At 31.6% G+C, this 21,825-nt stretch overlaps 1 protein-coding gene across 1 annotated transcript; it reads right to left on the reverse strand.

Annotated features, from left to right (window-relative positions):
• Positions 1 to 1,424: 1,424 nt before the first annotated feature.
• On the reverse strand, positions 1,425 to 12,607 carry LOC134248072 (MAM domain-containing glycosylphosphatidylinositol anchor protein 2-like). Its single transcript, XM_062730498.1, has 4 exons — positions 12,581 to 12,607; positions 12,209 to 12,338; positions 8,092 to 8,267; positions 1,425 to 1,605 (listed from the first exon to the last, which is right to left on the reverse strand). The coding sequence occupies exons 1-4, from the start codon at positions 12,605 to 12,607 to the stop codon at positions 1,519 to 1,521; spliced, it is 420 nt and encodes a 139-aa protein (XP_062586482.1). The 3' UTR covers positions 1,425 to 1,518.
• Positions 12,608 to 21,825: the final 9,218 nt, after the last annotated feature.

Genomic DNA, 21,825 nt, shown 5'->3' on the forward strand with positions numbered 1-21,825 from the left:
ATACAATAATTGTGGATACTCTGTCATACAAGCACTATTGAGATATAACTGGGATATATATTTTCACTGGGACATTGTGTGCAGCAACGGACACTCTGATGTATGTATTTTTAGATTCTTGCTAAGTTTGTACTTTATGTTTCATATACTTATTATATATTACTGTAAATAAATTATTGTTAAGTTTAAATTGTGTTATTGATCTTTGCTGGCATTTAGGGTAATTCTGACCCATAACATGTATAAATAATGGACTTGCAGTTAGTATGAAAAACGTCAGTCAGTAATTGTCTCCATGATAAATTGTAATTGCTGACAAGGTCATTGTGTCGATCATAAACTTACTAAATACATATATTCGTATGTCCTACCCTTCGTATTTTGTATATGCACATTACTAGTACATATACCATGAATGTATTTTTAATGCCATCACTCTGATGTTAATAATTATTATTTTACTTTTTAAGTACAGTTGTCAATTTCACTAGCTGCAGAACTATATATGTATGGTTTCAATCTTAAATCGTGTGCTCGGTTGTGGAGAATTTCTGTAATTTCCAGTACTGGTAAATCAATTATATTTTACTCTCTATATCTAGACACATTTTTAACCAACTTGTATAATCTATTAAATTCATCTCTCAACCCTTAATAGTCGTCTATATAGACCGCTTTGAATTTTCAACCATCCGACAAAAAATCAAGTTTACTTGTCTGTAGAGACAAGTATGACGGGTTTGAATGTAATGAAATATTCAGATTGGTTAAAGAATTTGTCTTGAATTATAGAATATAAGGTGTGATGAGTGATTGACCAAATCTGGAGAGTGTTGAAATTGTCTCGAAGCATGCGCAGATAATTACATGAAACACATTATTTTCATTACGGGATCTGCCATGCAATGGGAAATAATGTTTTAAATATCAATTTCTTCTCCATCATGTATAATCATCCTCAAACGCGCAGGTTCAGGACTGTTTGCTTGAATCATATTGCACACAGGCAGGGACCATATACGAAATATATTTTTACATAAATTTCAAAACTTTTATCCTACACTTTAATGTATAAATAGAATACCCAAATTGGTCACTACCTGGGTGCAATATGATTCAAGAAAACAGTTTTGAACCTGAAAGACTTACAGATGAAGGACTAAATGTCCCATTTTAATATCTTTTTTTCCACTTTCACTCAAAATACAAAAAATCCGTAATTTTACGAAAGCAAACTAATGTCAAATCCAATTATCAAAATTAAGAAATCTTTAAAGTTATTAAACATGCATATACATGACTTTAAGGTAAATACATGTATCATGATTTTGAAACAGTTTAAAGGATGACAATATACAGTGTACAAACACCAAAACTTCGAAACACGAAAGTTAAGAGATGTTTACTCTTTGGAATGTGCCATTTTCAGATAGATAATACATAGATGAAAGTAAACATCAAAAGTATTTTTCAGATGCATGTAGATTTCTGTCGATGCTGGTCACTGAAATAACCTCTTCATGGACAAGCAATGGGCCATAACACTATGTAGTCGACGGCGATATCGCTGTAGAAGTCTGACCCCCTGATGGCTTCAATGATTATCTAAAATTAAAGAAATTGACAACTTTAAAAGCAAAACAACTTAGAAATTAACATTTTGACTGTTTATTGTAAGCCTGTTTAACAATATGTGAGTTGCCACGACAAAACCAGGATTGTTGAATTTTACGTCATAATCGAGAAAATACCGCAGAAAAACACATTTGAAAAACGCACGACGTTTTGACTAAACCATGTTGTTTACAAAAAAATTATTATCTATGCCTATAACTTCTGTCCAGAATATTGTTTTAAAAAAGACTTACTTTATTTCAAAAGAATTTTTCAGCAAATGTTGATATTTTTTTCGTAGATTTTAATACCGATTTGTCAGTTTCTCACTATATTTTGTTAGATTTATCAATCGTAGTGATAGAGAAAGTACGTAACCAGTATAAACAACATGCGGGAAATTTCTCAGACGACAGTCTATTGAGTCACTGATGTTGTAAAAAGTTTGTTTATAGCACGGTTAGTGAAGTGTCTGATGAAATCATTTTTTATCAAGATAAGTCTTTATCGATGAAATCACAACTTTAAACGATTTCTGTTTTAGAAATCAATCGGAGTTTGTTCCCTTGTCATCGTTCGAAGATGAGGAAGAGGAAAGATTTACAAACTTTACTGGTGATATTTCAGATTCAGACTCTGAATTAGAATACAGATCGCGATCAGTTGACTTAGATGAAGCAAATTGTGTTGCAGTATTCAAAACAAAAACATTCGGGTGCAGTAAATTGTATGGTGTTCCATGTAGTACGAAAGTAGAATTTAGTCACATGCTCGAAAACAGACAACAGTGTCAAGAAATATTAAATGAGGAACTTGATTTAACTGTTAAGGTTAAAATGGCAGAACACAGAAAATCTAGTACATACTGACCCCAGTGTATGAGTAATCATAGCACTGAAAGAGCTGAAAAGCGGTTAGCATGCTTTAATATGTAAAAAATGCATAAACTGATTATATTTATTCAATTGCATCCCAGACTGATGTCACAGATGTATGTTTCACAATTTAAACAAGAGATTCCTTCAGTTTGAAAAACAGGAAATGCAATAAATCTCTCTTGGTGGGTCTAAAAGTGAATATATTAATGTTGCAATTTATATTGTCTTTCATGCTTTATTGAATCTGAAATTAGGTAATTGTAAAGGCTTATATGGCGAACAGCTCAAAAAGTAAAAAACAACAAAAAAAAAAAGATAAGTCAAATTCTTTAGATTAAGGGATTTGGGGTAGTGTAGATCTTTAAATGGTTAGTATGAGAAAAAAGCAGGATGAGCAGAGGCCTTGTAAGTAAATGAATTTTATAGAGATTCAGTTGCGAAGGCTCACTGCGGGTGTGACCTGTCAACGGGGATGCTTACTTCTCCCAGGTACCGGATCCCACCTCCTGAACTTTTAGGAGTCAGTGTTTCTGTTTAGATTGATCACTGTTTATTTTGTTTTTTGATACAGATACTGAATACTTCCGTTTATTAATATTATGAATTACTACTCTCATAGGAAAACAGACAAGTAAACAAGATATTCACATTTTTTAAAGAAAAGTACATTATTGACTTTTCAAACAATTAAATGTTCGGATAAGTAAATGAAATAAGACAATAATGATAAAGTCTTGCATAATGTATATAATTATGGGGACATATACTGAGTATTTGGCATATACTCTTCATGGAATATTGATATATCAAATAAAACGCGTTAAAATGAGAGTTGTTGCCTAATCCATAAATACCAGTATTTTTAAAATTCAAAGGTACACTAAAAGTTAGTGTAACTGTACGATAAACATCTTATATGACCATCGCAAGAATTATCCAGTTATCATTGTCACTTTCTTAAGCAATTTACATTGATTTTTTTTTAACTATAATAACAAGTACGCGACTTTCTACCAATATGCCTGTGAATACCTGTATATTATTTTCATTTCTTTTCAAAGGCTCAACATAATTATTAACAAATTGGAGGAATTCAAATTTAAAATTATATTTACAACTTACATGTATATACCTTCCATAGGAATTTGACAAATTTTCTAAAGTGATAAATAAGTATAAATTATATATTTTAAATTTTTGCTAATTGCTTTTTTTCATACCTCTTTCTTCTGCGCATATTTTATGTAAGTTGATATTTAGAAGAGGATTCACCCCCCCCCCGCCAATTTTTAAAATTAATTTTACTATTTTTAGTGTCCCATCATTTTTTTTTCAAAGCTAAAATAAAGTGTTCGTTTATGATCGTTTGTAATAAATTATCAAAGACTGTGTACAGAATGTACCCCTGGGAGCAGAGCGTTTATAATATTTTAATTAGAGAGAGAAAAAAAAAGAAAAAACAAATGTTTCACCATCGAAATACAACTTACAGATTTATTAATATTCAGTGTTTTTATAAAAGCGTTTTTCATGTATTACTTAACTTAATAAAATGTATGTCTTAATATACTACGCAAAATTTGATAAGGATCATAGAAATTTTTCTCTATATTTAGATAATGAATAACTGCATAACTGGCAATATTGTGTCCAAGTGCAATAAAAAATGTCTTCAAGAAACTCGCACGTGCATTTCATGTCATGTCATCTCAATCTTTGATAAATTTAAAATGCAAAATGCTGACTATAAACTATCTAAATATCACATTTTTATCAGTAGTCTGCCTCTGTTTAATAAGATGATGCACTAGTATTATCATATGAAATATTTACATTCCAACATTAATAGTACGCGTTCAGAAGTAAATACGTACATGACATGTTGTGCAAAAGAGATAAATATGAGTTTTTAATAATATTCTCTGGAAAAAATAAATTTGGAATAATTCAAAATTTAATTTTGATCAATGTATTTCATTGTATAATTGTATTGATTTGTATTAATTGTGTAACAACTAATCGTATAACATTTAAAATTGAAGAAAACTCCAAATTTTTATTTATCCTTTTATATTTTTGCATATTTGTACAAAGAACGGTAACTCTTCTCACTGTGTTTTAACATTCAGAAAAATCAAAATTTCTTTAGTTTCATATATTTCAAGCATGATTCCAGCTCTTAAAATAAATAGAAGAATTTAAAAAATCATAGAAAAACATTCTGGAGCTATAATCATTATAAAAGCATTGTCTTTAAGTTTTTTCAAAGTGTTAAATCATTGGGTTTCAGTAACATTGATCGATGACTTCACAACTGCATCAAAGCAAAAATTAAGAGAATATGATTGTGACACAGCTTGAATCCAGATAACTGTGTTTGAGATGCTAATACTTCATAAATTATTGTGATTAATTAGTTAAAGGTGCAATGATCAGGTATACTGATTTTATAGCCGTGCGTTTTTCTTTACTGCAGACAAGAAGCTGCTTTCTTATGTAAGCCAGTATTTTCTCTGATATTCTTGACAACATCAAAGAATGCAAATATAAGTAATAAACAACGATTATTCATTGAACATGGCAATATGAATAGCAATAGCTCTGCTGCTTTCTATTCATATTGCTATGTTGTTTATTTCTTAACGAGGCCGAGTCTAATTTCAGGTGCGCAGAGCTTCATGAGCTTTGCGCAGCTTTTTATTTTCATGCAATTATAAGTGCGATAGCACACCTTTCCAAAATATTGTGATTTTAATATAAGATTAACATTATCTGTAACACATGCTGCTCCGAAAATGTGATTTTACGACAACTATTAGGAAAAAACGCCGAAATGGCCTTAATTGAAGACATCACTGTTTTCCTAATTTGTGAGCTATCCACGACGCTGAATAATGACACATGGCTCACTTATATGTTCGTAGACGTCCATTATATTAGAAACTGATGACAGAACATCAAAAGAAACAAACTAGCAATCTAAATATTGCTATTTTTTACCCCCAAAAAAATATCTGCGCTGATAATTCATCTGCACCAATATGTATTTATACCGCACTATGGCAATTTAAGGGGTAAATTCATCGCAAAAATAAACTTTGTAATTAAGACCTAGATCAACATAGATGGTAAACTTTTTTGAAATTTGAAAATTTTGTGACTTTTTACAATTTTATAATAAAATTCATATATTTGAATAAAAAGGAAATCGCTAGGGCAGAAATACAAAAAAATATGGGAAAATGTGATAATTTGGCGCCATTCTAACAATTTCCATTGGGGTCCTATAGTAAAATATAACAACTTTTGACATGGCCCCCTATGAAATGGTCGATTTTTTAATCTTAAAATAATAAAAAAAAAAGATCTTTATAACCAAATTGATACAGTGATACATGTTCACTGTATGTTGTAAGACCAACGCATAAATTAAATTAAATCCTCAAACTATTCAATTACCTTTAATTAATTATAATAAATCCGTTTATTTGTTTTAAAACTAAATTAGCATAGCATTGATGGGAAACGATATCAGTTTTATTCAGATAGGTGATTTTTATTTCAAATAATGCACAATTACAAGATATGAATGTTGTGAAGTAGAGTTTAACTGTACACGGTTAATTCATTTTGAAACCATGCTTTTGTTGTAATCAACGCAGTGTTAAATCATAGAGTAAAATTTCAGCTCATCGATAAAAATCAGCCATTTTCAACCAATCAAATAAATAAGAATACCATGAATTTAAAAAAAAGAACAAAAAAGAAAGGGGGAAATGGTATCTCCATTATATTAGAAGAGGATGGCAAAATAATGAGTTTTTCAATAGCTCAATGTAACAACCTGTCAAAAACCCCGTACTTTTATTTATGCTAATTGAGCTGTGTTTCTGCGCAAAATGTTATAAAACGACCAATTAATCACCTTATTCCGTCTACAATTCAATTTTCAAATTTTTTATTAGTTCAAAAGATGAAGATGTTAAATAATTATACTTTTCTGAGTTTCTTTACTCACTGTGACTATATTTTGTATCAGAAGCTACGAAAGCCATAAAGGGACATGGGGGTTTCCAAAAATGTATAAAAGTTAACCAAGTTCTCGAAGTATACAATCCGTTCTCTTGGATTAACAATCTCTTATAACGATTTGCCAATTCGTTCTCACAGATTATCAAATCGTTCCCTGAAATTACACAATCCGTTATTTCGGATTGTAAATTCACTCCCTCGCTTTAAACAATTCGTTCCGTCGGAATGTAAATTGTTAATTATTATTATTTATCTGTACATATGCGATATGGCAATGCGTGTTTAATTATTTAAAGTATGGAGTTGTTTATATCCTATTTTTATTTCATATCCATTCAAAAACGAAAACATTAGATAAACATTTTTTAAATCCACATTCTAGTACGGATATTTGTACAAAAAAAGTCTTAGATTTTTGTGTTAAATAAACATGAATATTAAAATCATTGCAATTCCTAGCAAAAGTAAACATGGGTCCTGTGTATTTGTTTTTTTATTTCAAAAATATATATGAATTGACTTAATTATAAAAAAGGTTTGGAATGACCGGTTGCTGAAACAAAATTCATAGAACATAAATTGATACAAAAGATTGGATTTGCTAAGCTTATACAAGTATTCGGATACATGTACATACTATGTAAATTAAATTCGAGAAAAAATTTTGCCAAAATCATTAGACTGATAATTATGTTGATCATTTGGATAGGATTGTGTAATTCGAGATCTCAAATTACAATTCGAGATCTCGAATAAATAATCGATTTGTGTAATCTGAGATCTCGAATCATGAATCGAGCGAACGAATTGATAATCTGTGGGAAGGGATCCTGTAATTCGAGATCACAAATTAATTTAACTTTTTTGAAAAATCGACATGTCCCTTCATGGCTTTCGTATTCATGGTTTCATGGCTTTCGTGGGAAGCATCTGGTGTGACGCTGTTTGGCTTTTGTTTATTTTCCTGTCAATTAACGTGCCCACAACAAACGGAATGATCGAATTCTATCACCAATCAGTAGTAGACAAGAATTTGTACTTATACTTCTTGTGATGTAGTCTGTAAATCTAATATCGATCGAAAAACATTTTCTTTATGTAACTAATTTGTAAAGGAAGGCGGATTTCAACGGACTTTGGAGGTGGAATACTGGTCATTATCTCAATATTCCAGGTATTTTTTTCTAAAGCACTTAAAAGTACTGCCACAAAATATCATGATAGAACAATACTCTTGAGTTTTTATTATGTTATACGTGTATTTATATTTAAAAACTCTGCTCGCTCGAACGGTCGCTCAGTCAACAGTTTACTATTAGTAACAAGTACACCAATGCAACAGGAAATTTAAGGTCAATTAATTCTGATTAATTCCCGATTGCAATCAATGCTTAGGGCTACCGAGTACTTTCAGTCCTTTTATATATTTTCACAAATTAATATAATGCAGTATTCTTTATAAATTAAATTTGGAATGCTGGTCAAAATTACATGTATGTGAACAAGCATTGAGCATGTTGAAAATATCAAAATCGTCCATCTATGTTACAAGAATAAGTTAATTTACCTCAGTGTTGTCGTTAATAGGGAGGTTGAGTTCAAGGCTGTACCATTGGTCGCCCTGGTTACCTGACTTTTTCCAGTGAGTGACTGTCGTGTCATTTCCGGTCCGGGTCTGAATCTTAAGAGTTCCGGTCGTTTGTCCATACATGTGGTAGTACATGGAAAGACAGTATGTCTCATCTGAAAATTAAACTCGCGAATTTAGATTTCACCTCTCCAGACTTTTGACATTTTAAAATCCTTCTCTTTATTGATAAATATGATAATCTGAAAAAAATAATAAAGCCATTCTATAATAGCACGCGCAGCAAGCACCAATGACAACCTGCACGAACGGAGGAAATTCAAGTTATATTCTGCGTATTGTTGAAACAATTTTTATTAGTCCGTGTAAAAAGGAAATCATGATACCCAATGATATTTTTCGAAGCCCGTTATGCATAAATTACACTGTAAGAAATGTGTTTAGAATTCAAACACTTTTCTAAAAACACTTTTTCTCACCTTCTTTTTTATATGTTTAATTCCTAAACATGTTTAATTTCTAAACATGTATGAGAAGGTGTTTTGAATGGAAACGCATGTGTTATGATTCTAAACACTTTCTCATAATGTTTAGAAATTTTCATGTTTTGGAATTAAACATATAAAAAGAAGGTGACAAAAAAGTGCTTATAAAATTGTTTGAATTTTAAACACACATCTTAATTATGTGCTTAGAAATTAAACATATCTAGATTTAACATATTAAAACAAGTGTGTAGAAAAACTATAAACACTTGATAATTTTGGCAGAAAGAGCATATTACTTAATACACATAATATTATTGTCAAAATTTTCAAAATATCAACCGACATAAATCATTCATCATAAGGTCTCTGATTATTTAGATATGTAGATACTTTACAATTGGTGATGTTCTATAATCTCTATAAGTTCAATCAGCATGACATACATTTTATAACGCAGGGATGAGCAAAAAAATAATATAAGCTGTAGCAGTTTTATATCAAAACATCCCTTAATTATTACAATAATGCTTTATTAAATTAAAGTTATTTCAATTAAAATTATAAAATATTTATTATGCGCCCGGATCGAAGATCCGAGGCGTATATTGTTTTTGTCCTGTCTGTCTGTCTGTCTGTTTGTCTGTTTGTCTGCAAACTTTAACCTTCGCTATAACTTTTGATCAATGAATGGTTGAGACTTCATATTTGGTATGCATACTCCACTAATTAAGTTCTTTCAAATGACACCAAGGACAGTGACCTTGTGACCTTGACTGTGACCTATATGCTAAAAATAGTTTTTTCTGCAAACTTTAACCTTCGCTATAACTTTTGAATGATAAAAGATAGAGACATCTTATTTGGAATGAATACTCCACTAATTAAGTTCTTTCAAATGACACCAAGGTGAATGACCTTGTGACCTTGACTGTGTCCTATACGCTAAAAATAGCTTTTTTGAACATTCACCATAACTTTTGAACAATGAAAGATAAAGACTTCATATTTAGAATGCATAGTTCACTAATTAAGTTCTTTCAAACGACACCAAGATTAATGACCTTTTGACCTTGACTGTGACCTATATGCTAAAAATATGTTTTTTAACTTTGTTGCGCCGGGCGCATAGTGTTTCACAAACACATCTTGTTTTATATAATATTTTGTATATGATTTATTACAGTTTTAACAGGTCGAGACCACTAGATTTTCTGACGTCAGAATAAATTTGCATGTAAATTAGCTATATGTTTACTTTACCCACTGATGAATGAGTCGCAATGCATTGTGGGCTACTACAAGTACTCAGCTGTGTTGAAATTAAAGGGTAACTTGAATTGTTCCTTGGAAACTTATTTTCAATTCTTTTTTGAGATTTGTGGAAGAAATATTTAAAATAATGTATAATCTTTCATTTCTATGCTCACATTTACAAAATTTGTTTTTATGAAGCCTTATATCAACTTATAAAACATCGGCCTTAACCATTGTTCAAAGAGACGTAGACCTGTGCTACATGTATCGTGTCGATAAAACATTGAGTTTGTTTTCACGTGATATACGTGTACATAGTTTTTGCAGGTGGTATATAGGTCCTTGATTTTAGACAGCAGGAGAAGGTGTTTAATTATTTTTTAACCCCTCAATATTATTTTATGTACATGCAGACGTCAAAGCGTCTGTATGGTATTCGAAGCAACTATTAATCATCTAAAACAACTCCAATATTAAATGTGAGCATGGAGCAATGTCTTTACATTATAATCTTTCAATTTTGGTCTTATAAAGTGAAAAAGAAGCTCTACAGATTTTCCGGTGACGAGTTAAATAATGTGTAGTAAACCGACGAAAACCACGTGTCGCCATTGAATCGTAAACACGTAGTAGAGTGTCATGCTTTGGGAATCATTCACTTGATTGGAGAACGGGTGTGACGAAGACATCGTCACGTGTTGAAAATTGCCTTCCATATAAGGTAGTGATCTCGACCTGTTTAATCGGTTGCAGAGTGTTTCATATGTCAGTCATCAAAATGTCAAACTTGATTAACTTTCAGCAGTCCTAAAGCAGTACATACATGCAGCACCACATGATAAAGTATCCCATCAGTAACTGCCGAAATGTAATCCATATCAAATGCACAAGGATAATCACAAAATGATTTAGGTACATGTATTCAAATCCGCCGAACATTGTCGAATTAGGGGTAACCCAATACATTTAATAAAAATACGTTTCTTAGTGTTGATCATGGAAGAACAATTTGCACTTGAAGATGACGCCATGCAGGTACTTTGATACATGCATGCTTTGGGTTCGATCTGGACTATTCACATAACCTGTTGAAAAGAAAGTCAGATTTAAGTGAAAGTACCGTATGCTGCCCTATGAAGATGACATCAATTTTCAAGTTGCATTGAAACTATACTTAGATTAGAATAGTTATTTTTAATGAAATTCAATATAAACTCATCTTCTAAAAGTCTATAAACGACCTCAAGGCACTGTTTACATTGCTCATCGTGGTTTGATAATGCAAATCTTAATAAAAAGAAAACATACCTTGCATTATATTGCAGTAAAAAGATGCCTTTCAAAATTAATTATTTTCAATATTTCTTCATGGTTATCCGTTGGGTTGTCAGTATCTCTTCTTGAAACGTCCCTTAAGCCTTTTGTGATTTACTTTGAACATCTCAATGGCCGCTCAAATTTCAAATATACGAATATTTGTGTCATTTCCGGGAAGATAACTCTAGAGTTTTATTTCTAAACACGTTTAGATATAAAAGAAAAATGTTACAACATAAGTGTTTAGTTGTTAAACATATTTCTATACATGTTTAGATCTAAACACGTCATGGAAGTGTTGAAATCTTAAACACAATTTTTACAGCGTATCTCATGTTCCCACTATCGTTGATGTCCCTGCCATGCTACACTAACTAGAAAGTAGTTATTTATATTTCCATTTCATTGTGAAATGAATTTGTAGATTTAGACTTTAAAAATGTAGATATGGATATAAATTACACGAGGATTCCCATGCGAATTTCAACAGACCTCGCCCACAGCTGACGTGAAACACAAAGGCAGCCGCACGATATTTACATGCATATTTGGCCTCCTGAGCCTCAGACACAGAGACAGATGCGCACGAGATTTGCAGACATACTAGGCATCCTTAGCTCCTGACCTATTGACGTGGCTTATTTACATTCCGGTAGAATTATCAAGAAATCAATTCCGCTAACTTTCAAAGAGTTATCACAAAGAAAAAAAAATAGAAATGGAAATATATTGTTTACAGTGGGTGTGAGCAGTTAACAATAGACTCTTACTTTTCTTAGTCACCTTATTTAACCTCTGTTTTAGAGCTCGAGGTTCGTGTTTATGCATGTCCTGATCACAGAGTTTTATTGTTTGTTGATTTTTTTTTTAGATCGATCCCTGTTTGTTCTCTTGACCTTTCTTCATTGAACATACAAATATACATGGTTGCTACGGCAATGCCCGGCCATGTTGTGTTTATTTAGACATGTTAGGTACATATTATAATTATTTGAAGTGCTCGTGAATTATTGGATACGTGTCTAGGTCTGAATTACCTTTGAAAACTCTATTGCTGACCAATTTAGCGTTGTCCCCGGTGACTTGGGGTTGTGATGCTTCTATGTACTTGTAGTAGGTACCGACTTTGGCGCCATTAGGACCAGTAATAGTAGAATGAGTCTTTCCCTGTGAATTGGAAGGACATATCCGCTATATATATGTACAATGTGTATCGAAATTTTGAGTAATACATGTATATTCAAACCTCGATATGTCAATCCCAAATGGTTCAAGATATTTATGCTAGAATGCATAAAGAAAAGGTGACTGGGACTTCCAACTCACTTCGACATGGTCAATATTGCTATTCGTTCAAATGCAATTGCAATCTTTGCTACGACATTATTATTAATTTAATGCCACATTACAATAACAAAGAAAATGCCTGGCATCATAGTCTAGCGTTGCGTTTTCATCGCAACAACATTTTAACAAATGAATTGAGAGAACAGCATAGCATTGCCCATTAATTTTAAATGAATCAAAAGATACAGAAAAGTTCTTAAATAAGTATTTGGGTCCTGAACAACTTATCAAGCAGTGCAACTGTGCTACTTCTATGTGACACATACAGAAGAGATTTTCCGGAAGGGGGTGGAACGAAATCGTTTTCTTTTTTTTTCTTTTCTTTTAGATTTTATGCGTAAAAAAACTGATATTTTAACTTTTCTTCATTATTAATTACTAAGTCTAATTATACATTTTTTTCTTCACAAAATATGGACCAAAAAAAAATTTGTTTTTGTTTCATAATTATGTTTGCATGAGCACGGGGTACAGAACTACGACGTGTGATCAAATATATATATTTATTTCAGAAATGAAAAGCAAAAATAAATCAGGTAATAATAAAACAATAATTTTTTATTAATATTGACTCCAACGTTCGTCTTAGAAGTTCAAGGAATTTGCATAATTTAGACAGCTTCCCGAGCTGTAAAAATGCAGTACCTGTATAAGCACAAAAAGACGAAAAAAGATGTCGCCTGATGTTACAGCGCGCCAAGAGAAATTAGAAACTGATTTATGGCTACTTGCAACTATAATAACTATAATAATTGTACGTCCAAAGCACAATGTCAGAAAATGTTTGAAAGATTGCCTATTTACGCAGTTTTACTTGTATATTCTGAGAGTTCCTTGATGACACACTAAAAAACTTTTTCCGAAATTTATAAGCATGACATATTAAATAATATGAAACTTTTGGCATATTTTGCATACCTGTACATATACATGTACAGTATATATGAAATTTGCTTGAATATTATATGAGGCGTAATGTGGAATTAAAAAAAAACCCAGAAAAATCAGATTGCAGCAATGACTATTTCCACCCTAAACAACTTTACCTGACAATCATTTTCATAATATCACGTTTTTGTAATATCATAAAAACATTGGTATTGGGAAGATACTGGTAGAGGAAGTCCTTCGATATATTTTTGCATTTAAACATTTTTAGTAGTAGGGGTTATTGTTTACCGAATGTCTTTTCCAGTTGAATCTATCATTTTTTGCTTCTTCCAAGAAACACGATGCTTCTGTGATTGTCTCAAAGTCGCACACATCTAGAAATAGATAAGTATTATTTAGAGAACGAGACCGGTTCTGTATCGTAGATACAAATTTGGGGGTGGGCATTTGCGTAGCACGAGTCTCCAACCACAAATATATATCTACGCTACAGAACCTGTCAAGTTCTCTAAATGATTTGTGACACGATCAATCAAAAATAGCTCCTCCCACTTTATGACTGTGCAGCATCCAAACTTCTGCCTGAGGTCTGTAGATGAGGCCCCGACGGGGAGTACGCATCCGCAGTATATATATTTCCACGGAAAACGTAAGACTCAGATTAGGTTTGATAATTTAAACAGGTAGACGTAATCGAGTGATAGTCACAGTCTGGTCCGATTTATAGTAAAAAATACTTCTAGCGGCAAATAATTATTATTTGGTCCAGCATAGTTTCTTAACCTATTTCGAGTATTCGAAAAATATGCTGGCCTTCATGAAAATGGCGTTAAGTAGGTCTAAATGGCGATTCAAAATGGCTAGCATTCAATTTTCACTTAATGTCGTTCAAGTAGGAGTAAGAATTTGTGAATATCTCACTGAGTGCAATGCAACGATAAAAATGATAAAAGAATGCTAACATTATTACTTTAATTCAGAAAATTTAGTCATTTCTACACTTAATTCGAATTTTCTCTGATTTATTTGTCTATTGTTTCTTTATTCTGCTTTGTTCAGAATTTTTCATATGCAAACATCCATATACTGCAGAATTGGAATTTTTCCTCCGCATCTCACTATTCTACAACTGAACGATTGTGCAGATTTAACTAATAAGTCAAAATGGCGATTCAAAATTGTGTAAATCATTTTTTTCAAATCATTTCTTAATGTCGTTTAAATAGGAGTAAGGATGTGTTAATCTTACTGAGCGTAATGCAACTAAGAAAATGATAAAAGAACACTAATATTATCACTTTAATTTAGAAAATTTAGTTCTTTTAATTTTGAAAGTTCTGTTAATTAGCTCAAAATGGCGAACACTCAATTTTTATAAAATAAAGAATTGTTCAGAATTTCACTTTTGCAGATATCCATACACTGCAGAATGGTGTTTTTCCTCCCCATCTCACTATTCAACAACTTAATTTGAATTTTGGAAAATTTTCTGCAATGGCCAATTCATACTTATGCAGCAGACAACCAAGAACATCCATTCCATCTCAATGAACTTAGTTATGTAAAACTAGCACTGTATCCGCCTATCTTTATATCACATAGTGCCTGGCATTGTGCTCGCTTTACATGCAAATAAAAAGAATGCGAAATGTAATTTCAAATAACTTTCTATGCATGTTAGTGGATACTGTGTATTTTATTATGCAACTTAAAGACATTTTTTTTATCAGCTTATATTGCTTCTCCTCAACAATCTATTGATATGAACTACAATGAGTGAAGTGTATTAAATGATTTTTCTGAAGCTCTGGAAAAGATAGATTAATTGCCAAAACAATTTAAAAGGAATAATTGCAAAACTAGAAAGGTTCCACTTGCATTCTACTGTGAATGAGCTATAACATACCGATATACGATATGCTAGTATAAGAATATCTAGATCTGCAAGAGGGTACTCATAAAAGTACTAGAGCTTGAAGAACAAATGACTACTTCTTCACGTAGCACAGAACAATTAAACCAATATCATTTTAGCATTTCATTCAATTTTCAACCATCCACACATCCCTTCCCCCCCCACTCTCTCCCGCAAACACAGCGAGCAGTAACAATGTTTTTCATAATGGGTGATGGGGGAGACTATATAACATGTATATGTTTTTTCCAAGGTAAAAAGTTTCATTTTTTTCTGGTAATAGTTAAAACAAACTCGACTTAAGAGTTTCCAAATGTTTTCTCAAATTGGACCGTATTTCAAAGCTATTGTCCACCATAATTTTTTTTATTCCAGATTTAAATGACTTATGTTTCAGTTTTCAGAATTTTAGTCTTTTCAACATCTCAAGGAACAACACGTTTATGTTCAAATATTAATACTAAAGACTATTTTGTTTTCCAAAACCTTATGCAAAATGGGGAAAAAATATATCTTTGATAAGACATGTAGCTTTCGCTTGTGTGACCTAATGGATTTGTTGTCTTTTCGGGTAGAAAGGTCAATAGAAACATTAGCAAGCAAATTCCCAAAACTTATCATCTGGAATCACATTTTTGGTGAGGATAATTGTATAATTGTGCGATCTAAGATCACCTGCAGATTCCTTGTGATTCGTATCAAGCACAATTATGACAAAAAAGTTTGTATGGATTATCAGTTTTGATTTTGAACATAAGCAATTTTCCTTAAAAAAAAGGAACTTTGTAGTCGCTTAACTTTATATCTAACAAAAGAAGAGTATCCGTTTAGAACAATAAATAATTGTGAATAAAATTGATTTTTGCTGGATATGAATATCAAAATGCAAATGCAGGGACGCAGATTCAGAGTTGGACAATCAAGAATATTCATGTTTTTCGTATATTATACTGGTTTTGATCATTCTTGATAAATATGCTGATATAAAATACGGTATATTACATTCAATTTTATATGATTTAATGATTCCTTGCTCTCTAATTGGCTATGGTCCATCATTTTAAAAATCATATGCTAAGTTATGTTGCACTAGACTTCCCACATGAACATGAACATATATATTTTTTTATACTCTGAGATGATTTTAATTAGCAACCCTCGAACTACTGTACAATGTTCACTCGCCTTTGGGCTCGGGGAATACTGCTCTTGGGGTAGCTTAATTGTCATATTGTCCTCTAAACAGCAATTATTGTGTCATATTGACTTTTTATATGAAGAGGCATGGGTAGACAGGTAAGAGGTAAAAGTTGGTAGATGTTGCTAAAAGCTTATCGCAATAATGGAAGTAATGAAACAAAGATTCGTTTCATAAAAATTATAAGTCGTTAACAACAATATCCTCAATAATTCATTGAATATTTAATGATTTTATTGATTTAAAATGCAAACTGTAATTAATTTTCTTTTTATTTTATACAGAGGTAAGAGGTAAAAGTTCGTAGATGTTGCTAAAAGCTTATCGCAATAATGGAAGTAATGAAACAAAGATTCGTTTCATAAAAATTATAAGTCGTTAACAACAATATCCTCAATAATTCATTGAATATTTAATGATTTTATTGATTTAAAATGCAAACTGTAATTAATTTTCTTTTTATTTTATACAGAGGTAAGAGGTAAAAGTTCGTAGATGTTGCTAAAAGCTTATCGCAATAATGGAAGTAATGAAACAAAGATTCGTTTCATAAAAATTATAAGTCGTTAACAACAATATCCTCAATAATTCATTGAATATTTAATGATTTTATTGATTTAAAATGCAAACTGTAATTAATTTTCTTTTTATTTTATACAGAAGCGACCCAGAAGTTTGAGTATTTTATAAAATTTGAGCGTTCGCCATTTTGATGGCCATTTTTAACTAATTAACACAACTTTCAAAATTAAAAGACTAAATTTTCCAAATTAAAGTGATAATATTAAAGTTCAATTATCAGTTTCATAGCTGTATTTCGCTCAGTAAGATTAACACATCCTTTCTCCTATTTGAACTACATTAATAAATAATTTTAAAAAAATGGATATCCATCATTTTGAATCGCCATTTTGACTGATAACTTACAGCTGTACAATCGTTCAGTTGTAGAATAGTGAGATGCGGAGGGAAAAATGCCAATCTGCAGTGTATGGATATTTGCAAATGTAAAATTCTGAACAAAGCAGATTACAGAAATATAGACAAATAAATCAGAGAAAATTCGAATTAAGTGTAGAAATGACTAAATTTTCTGAGTTAAAGTAATAATGTTAACATTCTTGTATCATTTTTATACTTGCATTACACTCAGAGAGATATTCACACATTCTTCGTCCTACTTGAACGTCGACATTAAGAGAAAATTAGGAAAATCGGATGCCCGCCATTTTGAATCGCCATTTTGACCTATTTTATACCATTTTCATGAAGGCCAGCATATTTTTTCGGATTAAGCATACCCGAAATAGGTTAAGAAACTATGCTGGACCAAATAAAAATCATTTGCCGCTAGAAGTATTTTTTACTATAAATCAGACAAGACTATTAGTCTTAATGGATAAAGTTGAGGATTTAACCATAATTGTGGGGATCTATTGTAGATGGAGATTGATTATAATATATTTTAGGCGTCTTAAAATCCCGGTTTAACTAGATTTACAAAAACATATTTTCTAGTTGAATTGCGACATTAAAAACGAAGTGAAATAGACGTGTGGCTGTCGTAATCGATAAGGATTTTAAAAAAATAAAAACGTGAACAATGGACTTGAATGATTTTGCACGAGGAGAGTGGATTTTTTCCGTTAGTGCCAATTTTCCTTTTCGTTTGGATCGAAGTAACGTGTAGAGGACGTTTTCCGTTATTTCGAATTATTCTTTTCCTTTGGATTTAAATTACATGTAGATTCTGTGTGGAATAAGTTTTTTAAAAGGAATTGAGAAATTTTGACATTTTACATTCTCAGGATTAATACCGGGTATTTCTCCAAAATCTATAATAGGAAAACATGGGCATTTACTATTTGTACGTGCTTTTGCTAAATTGAATCAAATTTATTTTTAGACCGTGCTGTATTTTAGATACAGAATAGTTGTCAACTACAGAACGGTATATTAGGCTTATAGAGAACGGAAAGTAGCTCCTCCCACCATAGTCCCGTTCTGTATTACTAATACAGAACGGTAAACTTCAAATAAAAACACCGTTATCGTGTCACAACATTTGAATAGACGATCGAAGTTCTTAAACAATGATGCAAAATCTTTAATAATCAACAAATATGCATTTAACTCTATGAAATATATTTTTATAAGGCTATTACGTATATAGAAAGATCCATTTTTTAAAGTAAAAAAATTCAAGAAATTAAGGAAATAAAACTCTGTTAGGCCATAGAGTGTATCGTACATTCATGTTTTCCTAGAAGGCCTGTTTACATGTGTTTGTGATCTATTTGCTTTTTTCTTGAAAACATGAAGTTAATAAAAAAAAAAGAACAAAAAGAACAACAATAAGCAAATGCTTTATAAAGATTAGAATCTTAGCATCTAATTCCACTACTGTTTTAAAGGTTCGTAGTGGTCTTCTAACAATTTGTATTGTTTGAATGACTTTTAAACCTGTTCTCTATTTATCACTATTAGCAATAATCATTTGTCATTGTTTGTTATGTTACTTTTGTTAACAAAATTATAAACAAGCGACCTCAAAAACTGAACTATAATTTTTACATTACTTGAAATAAGAAAATAATAGGCATTTTTGCACTCACTTAATTTAAAAGTGGACAAAAACTATTTTTTTCTTCTACGATTTTCATGGAAAGACTATGCTCTCTTTTACTTTACTTTAATGAATATATTAAATAAAAACATGCATACAATTTAATTAGTAATTCCATCAATATTATAAATTCTTTTGATAGGTTAAAGAAAGTAGCTTTATTTGTACATTTGGACTGAACTGGGTCAAATTACTTTTATACTCCAGTAATATATCTTCCTATCATATCTTACTTAAAGACCACAATGGAATTCATATATTTCAATATGACACGCTATAAGTACATGTAACAATAAAGCAGATTTATTGCTTAAATTAAATGTGTAATCAAACAAAGTAAACACAACTTACACGATGGCTTACACTCTTTAAGGATTTCGTCATAATGTCGACCATATCCACACCTTTTATTCTGATGAATTAATGAAAATACAGAGAAAATTAAAGATAAAGCCAAAACATTTTAAACTCTTTTTTTTCAAAATCGTTTGTTTCTAAATAATGTACAAATATTTTGTTTTAAAAAGAGTATTTCTATTGTTGTAAAGAAGTAACGCTGTATATGTAGTTACCACTTTGTATCTTCGGCAGGTTTGATCGTTATCCGTAATCGTTGAATTCAGTTTCAAAAACCTGACAAGTCTACAGCTCTTCTCTCTATCAGAATCACAGAGGTCCACTGCCAAACATTCTAGATTATCTACACATCTTTTGGTGCAGTATGGCATCATGGAATATGGAAATGTTGTTATTGTCTCGAAAACATACATATCAGATGATTTAGGAACTTCGCCATCATAATACAGAGATTGGCAATTGTCTGCATTGGAGGATGATATAAAAAAAACACAAAATATATAAAAGTACTGTCACCACTCGAATTATCATGGTTTATGTTGTTTGAATAATTGTGCTCACTAGATATGGGTTTAAATAGTTATTACATATGTACGACCATAATGGTTATACAGCAAAGTTTAATGTTTGTATGAGGAAGGTATTGTTAAAAAATAAACTGTTTGAAATATTAGTTTTAATCAATATTAATTGCCAAATTAGTGTGACTGGAAATTAATATCCCCTAAGGGTTAAAAATGATAGGTACTTAAAATGCTTCAGAGATTCAGAATGAGAAACCTACGATGTTCATTTAAAATATTGATTATTTTCCATACTCCTGAAGGCCAGACGAGACCTTCCTTAATAATAGATAAATATTAATTGCCAAATTAGTGTGACTGGAAATTAATATCCCCTAAGGGTTAAAAATGATAGGTACTTAAAATGCTTCAGAGATTCAGAATAAGAAACCTACGATGTTCATTTAAAACATTGATTATTTTCCATACTCCTGAAGGCCAGACGAGACCTTCCTTAATAATAGATAAATTTTTCTAAGAGTTTGTCATTGAAGTGTTGCTACTTAAACATGTTTACTCACGAAAAATTGAGGTACATTGCCAAGCATTTCTGCAAAATACCAGGGGTAGTTTTTCTTATATAATCCTTTTGGGAAGAAAAATAATTTCCAATTATAAATGTTTAAGTGTTTGGATTTTTTAAAAACGTTTAGAAAGTGGTTAAGCAATCAGCATGTTATTAAAATTTCGAATATTTTTCGTACATTACAAAGATATACAAAACAGATTTTGAGGAACACTTCGTCTGACAATGCACTTCGGCATTAGTAGGAGAATTAGAGCCTTCAGTAATAAAACTCAGTAACCCAGAATTAGAATGGAAATGCATGTATGATTATTTTCATTTCAACATGTTTGTTTGTGTTGTTTTACATCTCTTCGAGAGTTTTTCACTTATGTTGAGATACCAGCACTTTGCCCATAGCAAATTTGCAAAACACCTACTGCAACAAGGGACCTCGATGTCTATGGTCACACCCAAAGGACTGGTCTTATTCTCCCACCGTGGTATTTGAATTCGAGACGAAAAGTAAATCCTTTTTTCTGTTACTGTTGAGAAAATGTTCAACCCAAACTGCTACACGAACGATAACATTTCAAATGTATTTAGCCTATAAAGTACGTGGAAGGATCTCTTACGATTCACCTTACTCAAGATATAGGAGAAAAGTTTTAAAAACTGTAAACGTACTACTTTTGGCTGTGTTTTCTTCTTGACGCTTTTGCGGGAAGGAATTTCCGCTAAAAATGTTCAACCCAAACTGCTACACGAACAATAACATCCCAATTGTATTTAGCCTATAAAGTACGTGGAAGGATCTCTTACGATTCACCTTACTCAAGATATAGGAGAAAAGTTTTAAAAACTGTAAACGTACTACTTTTGGCTGTGTTTTCTTCTTGACACTTTTGCGGGAAGGAATTTCCGCTAATTTAAGTAGGACGGTGACGTGATCAAATCCTGTGACGATCAAATGCCTGCTCGGAAGTTTTCACCACATACAGACACAACTCATTTACCAGTGAAGTTTTTAAACTTGTTATTTATTATTTATAAACTTTGGGCGTGACGCAGTGGTAAGAGCGTCTTCTCAAAAGTCGCAAAGTACGGAGTTGATCCTTACGTTGCAGGTTCGAATCACACTTAGAGACATGAAGTTCTGTCCTTTGGATGTAACCGTATAAACCGAGGTCCCGCTTCGCAGTAGCTGTGAGCACGAAAAAGACCCTTCGCTGCTCAATGGCCCTGAGTGCAG

The sequence above is a fragment of the Saccostrea cucullata genome, unplaced genomic scaffold (genome assembly GCF_032062105.1).
Source record: "Saccostrea cucullata isolate Sc308-1 unplaced genomic scaffold, CSIRO_AGI_Scuc_v1 ctg2682, whole genome shotgun sequence".
Lineage (NCBI taxonomy): Eukaryota > Metazoa > Mollusca > Bivalvia > Ostreida > Ostreidae > Saccostrea > Saccostrea cuccullata.

Excerpts from the sequence above, each read along its gene's own strand:
- LOC134248072 (XM_062730498.1), bottom strand. The coding sequence starts at position 12,607 with ATGATGCCAGGCATTTTCTTTGTTATT. Across the intron at positions 8,268-12,208 it reads CAGCAATAGAGTTTTCAAAG|ATGAGACATACTGTCTTTCC; the intron begins GTAATTCAGACC and ends TTTAATTTTCAG. Across the intron at positions 1,606-8,091 it reads CTATTAACGACAACACTGAG|ATAATCATTGAAGCCATCAG; the intron begins GTAAATTAACTT and ends CTTTAATTTTAG.